Genomic DNA, 3,962 nt, shown 5'->3' on the forward strand with positions numbered 1-3,962 from the left:
GTGACAAGAGATGGTGAGTATGTACTCTATGTTGTATGTACTGTATGTCTATATGTATGTATTGTATGAATGTAGTGTATGTAGTATGCATGTTGTATGTCTGTAGCATGTTTTATGTATGTTGTATGTATGTAGTATGTACTATGTATGTATGTATGTTGCATGAATGAAGTATATATGTAGTATGTATGTATGCTGTATGAATGTAGTATATACGATGTAGTATGTATGTAGTATGTAAGTATGTTGTATGAATGAAGTATATATGTAGTATGTATGAATGTAGTATATATGTAGTATTTATGTAGTATGTATGTATGTTGTATGAATGTAGTATATATGTAGCATGTATGTAGTATGTATGTTGTATGAATGTAGTATATATGTAGTATGTATGTTGTATGAATGTAGTATATATGTAATATGTAGTATTTATGTATGTATGTTGTATGAATGTAGTATATATGAAGTATGTATGTAGTATGTAGTATGTATGTTGCATGAATGTAGTATATATGTAGTATGTATGTAGTATGTGTGTAGTATGTATGTGTTTTTCATTTTTTTACATTCAACACATTAGCCGGATGATGGGACTACTACTGTCCCATCATTGGCTAATGTGTCAATCACTGTCATTGTAGCAGGCATAGCCCAATGGGACTTGTAGTCCCATTGGACGATGCCTGCACAGGGTGACCACAAAAAATCGATGTCGGAATTTTGTCCGTCTGGACCCCACAAAACGATTCCCCTTTCCAGATATTGAGATAGCCAAAATTTGAGCACGATCAAACGACGTTAACCCGTGCCGCTCGTCGCTCAAAGTTTGAAAAAATCCAAATTTTTGGCCAAAAAGCTGACATATGGAGCCATAACTCCAGAACGGTAAATAATAAAAACACGCTTAATATCTCAAAAGAAAGCTAATGTTGTTCTTCAAAATTTATATTTTATACATAATTGTTGTTATTTTAAGTCAAACTGAGTTACAACATCTTTTAGCCCCAAGAACGTGACCTGGTACCACTAGGAGCAATGGAGCATACTTCGTATATTTTGTTATTAAGTGATAAATTTTTGTTTTTTTTGGTATATTTTTGAGTTTAAAGTAGAAATATAACAAAAAAACAAGTAATACTGATAAGTCTAATGACATTTTTTATTTTAAAATAAAAAAAATGAGGTATATAATACATACAAAACAGACACAGAAAAGATACAGACGTAGTACCTACATGAGTTGATAATTTTACATAGTTATCTAATCTATTCTACAGCTTTTGTTAAAGTAGTTTTTGAAACGTCAGAATATAATGTTCGGCATTTGCTTACAACTTGCAGGACATATTGCTTTTGTTCTTCATCTTTTGTCAGAAGGTCGTTAAAGTCGGTTATTAATTTAACACCACGCTCAGCCATATCATTAACTACTTTTAATGTTTTGACAATTTTCAATCCTTCTTGGAAGTCATTATTTTGAGGCCAGGTGTTTGGATTTTGTCTTAGGAAATCTGTTTTTATATTAAATCGGTCAAAGAATGTAAATGTTTCTTTGGTAAGTAAATTTACCAATCCTCCATCAACTACCTCTTTTAATTTTTCTTTCCTAACTTTTGGATTTACAACCCTAGCATGCTCTGATGGTTCATCTGTGCTACTGAGCAATTTATTAGCCATTAACAACTTTTCATCGTCTGTAATGGTGGGATTAAAAAACGATAATCCCACCAACTCTGCATTCAAATACCACAAATGGTTCGAAAATTTGGTCAGGGCTATTTCTGCAATGTCGTTGTCACATTCTTTATAGTCTAACAGACTATGCAAAATGCCTAAATCTTGCTTTGGCGCAAGATGAGCTTTTGGAGCATTGAACCAAGCTTTACAATAAATTTTAACTAGGAAAACAGAAATGGCACGCACAGAACTTTCTTCTTCTTTAGACATCTTAAATTGACGACGAAAAATGAACATTTTTAAGCAGTAAATAGCCTTTGCCATCCACCTAGCGTGATGAATGGCTCCTGGAGTTCTAAAACCCACCACATTGCCGTCTAGTGATCCAACAAATACGAGAACCAACTGCAACAGTTCCTTGTAGTCATCTCTGGGGTGGCTCTCAGTTAATTTGGTCTCGAATTCAGCAGTAACATTTGCAATTACTTCTGGAGTTAGCTGCTTTTGTATTAGATTGTCACTGATACCTGTGTCGTATTTTCCTTTGTCTATCTTGGGCCACGCAGTGAGGAATCTTTTGAAAATGTCTCGATGAGGTCCAGTGGTTGATCCCATTTTTGTGTCGAATACGCCTCTTAACACAATTTCCAAGATATGGTGACGGCAAGCTAGGTGTAGCAATTCTCTTCCTAACATTTGCTCCAATAGGACGCATGCTCCTTTGAGTCTTCCCATGTTCGATGCTGCAGTGTCAAAGCACATCGCCTTGACGGTGTTGGGAAGACCCCATTCCTGTAGGCATTCATATACGGCTACAGCTTGCTCTTCTCCAGAGCTGCTTGCTGTTACAGGAACTCCCAGCAGCTGTTCCTTTTCGCCATATGAAATAGCAATAGCTATTCACTCACATTACTCATGTTTTAAAACACCCGGTAAAAGTTTACCATCCCAATGGACAACCACGGGCTCTTTTTCAGGAATGTTTACTTTATCTAAAATTTTTTTAGTATATTGTTCCCTGAACATTTGCCTTCTAGAATGTAATAAAGTTTTCGAGACTTTGTACTCAAGAGGGTCAAGGTTTAGTGCTTCTAGAGTAGCTATTAAAATTCTCGTGGCATTTCTGTCGGATACCTTACATCGATCTAACACAATGGATAATTTCATGTTTAAAATCTCTTTAACGCCCCTTGCAAATGAAACTTTCATCCTCTTGCTCTCAGATGGTCCTGGATCTTCTGCAGCTTCTTCAGGGATGTCCATTTCCTCCAAGCTCTCAAGTTCCTGGTAGATGCTGTCCTCTTCAGTATCTTCTTCTTCTTTTCCTTCTTCGAGCTTGTCTTCATCATCCGTCTCTAAGAAGCAACAAAAGAAAGAGAAAAAAAAGACTATAAAAACTTGTCGTTTTAGCAGAATAGTAATAATACATAGGTACTAAATTACCTACTTCTAATTATCAATAGGTATTATTTTAAGAATATAAACTCAATCATAAAGATGCCAAATGATGCTCTCATGTACAATTTTCTTTCAATTATAATGAAACTATTTACTTAATTGTTTATCTACTTTTTAGAATAATAATAATAATAATAATAATAATAAAATAAACTCACCAATATCAAAAGTTTCTTCTTGGATTTGTCGGTTCATTTTTGCAAGTTCCTTTTGCGCCTTGATTTCTTCAGCTCGAGACAACTTGAGATCCACTCCAGCCATGGAACCTGGGCGGCCCTTCTGCCTCTGTTTCACGAGAAATGCCTTATCTTCTTCCAATTTCATCAGAGCCAAGGCATCTTGTTGAGCAATATCAAAGAGATCATTCAACTTTTCAACAAACTGTTTAAATTTGTTCTTGGCCGTTTCCGATGTTTTCTTCCAGTCTTTTTGAAGACTTCTCCACTCGGCGTGAAGTTTTTCCAGCTTAGTAATTGCATCTTGCTCATGTTTAGTCGGGATTCGAGCTTTCCCCCAAAAAATGAACACTTCTCGTATCATCAGTTTTGCTGATTCTCTTACAGTTAATTTCACAGTACGTAAATTATAAAATAAAGCACATAAGACTTGACGATTTGAGGGTAGTTTACAACCGGTGATCTGGTGAATGGGATAGCCCACAAGAAATAATTTATCCTTGTTCTGGCTTTGTACACCTGATGTGAATGCCATTTCAGAGTCCAATAGGTAAATAACAGTTAACTAGAAAAACGAAACAAAATATATTACAAACTTTAATTTCAATAAAAAATGTCATTAGACTTATCAGTATTACTTGTTTTTTT

General features: G+C 35.1%; 1 protein-coding gene across 1 annotated transcript; it reads right to left on the reverse strand.

Moving 5' to 3' along the window:
* Positions 1-2,589: 2,589 nt before the first annotated feature.
* Positions 2,590-3,678, reverse strand: LOC141095148 (uncharacterized). The gene is made up of 2 exons (XM_073581030.1): positions 3,297-3,678; positions 2,590-3,035 (listed from the first exon to the last, which is right to left on the reverse strand). The coding sequence occupies exons 1-2, from the start codon at positions 3,676-3,678 to the stop codon at positions 2,590-2,592; spliced, it is 828 nt and encodes a 275-aa protein (XP_073437131.1).
* Positions 3,679-3,962: the final 284 nt, after the last annotated feature.

This window comes from Dendrobates tinctorius, unplaced genomic scaffold (assembly GCF_039654945.1).
Source record: "Dendrobates tinctorius isolate UK_male_01 unplaced genomic scaffold, ASM3965494v1 ptg000067l, whole genome shotgun sequence".
NCBI classification, from domain to species: Eukaryota; Metazoa; Chordata; class Amphibia; order Anura; family Dendrobatidae; genus Dendrobates; species Dendrobates tinctorius.

What these genes read in the sequence shown, in the direction of transcription:
- LOC141095148 (XM_073581030.1), bottom strand. Translation starts at nt 3,678, where the DNA reads ATGATACGAGAAGTGTTCATTTTTTGGGGGAAAGCTCGAATCCCGACT. An exon ending in AGAAGAAACTTTTGATATTG is followed by an intron (nt 3,036 to 3,296) that starts GTGAGTTTATTT and finishes GTTGCTTCTTAG; the next exon opens with AGACGGATGATGAAGACAAG.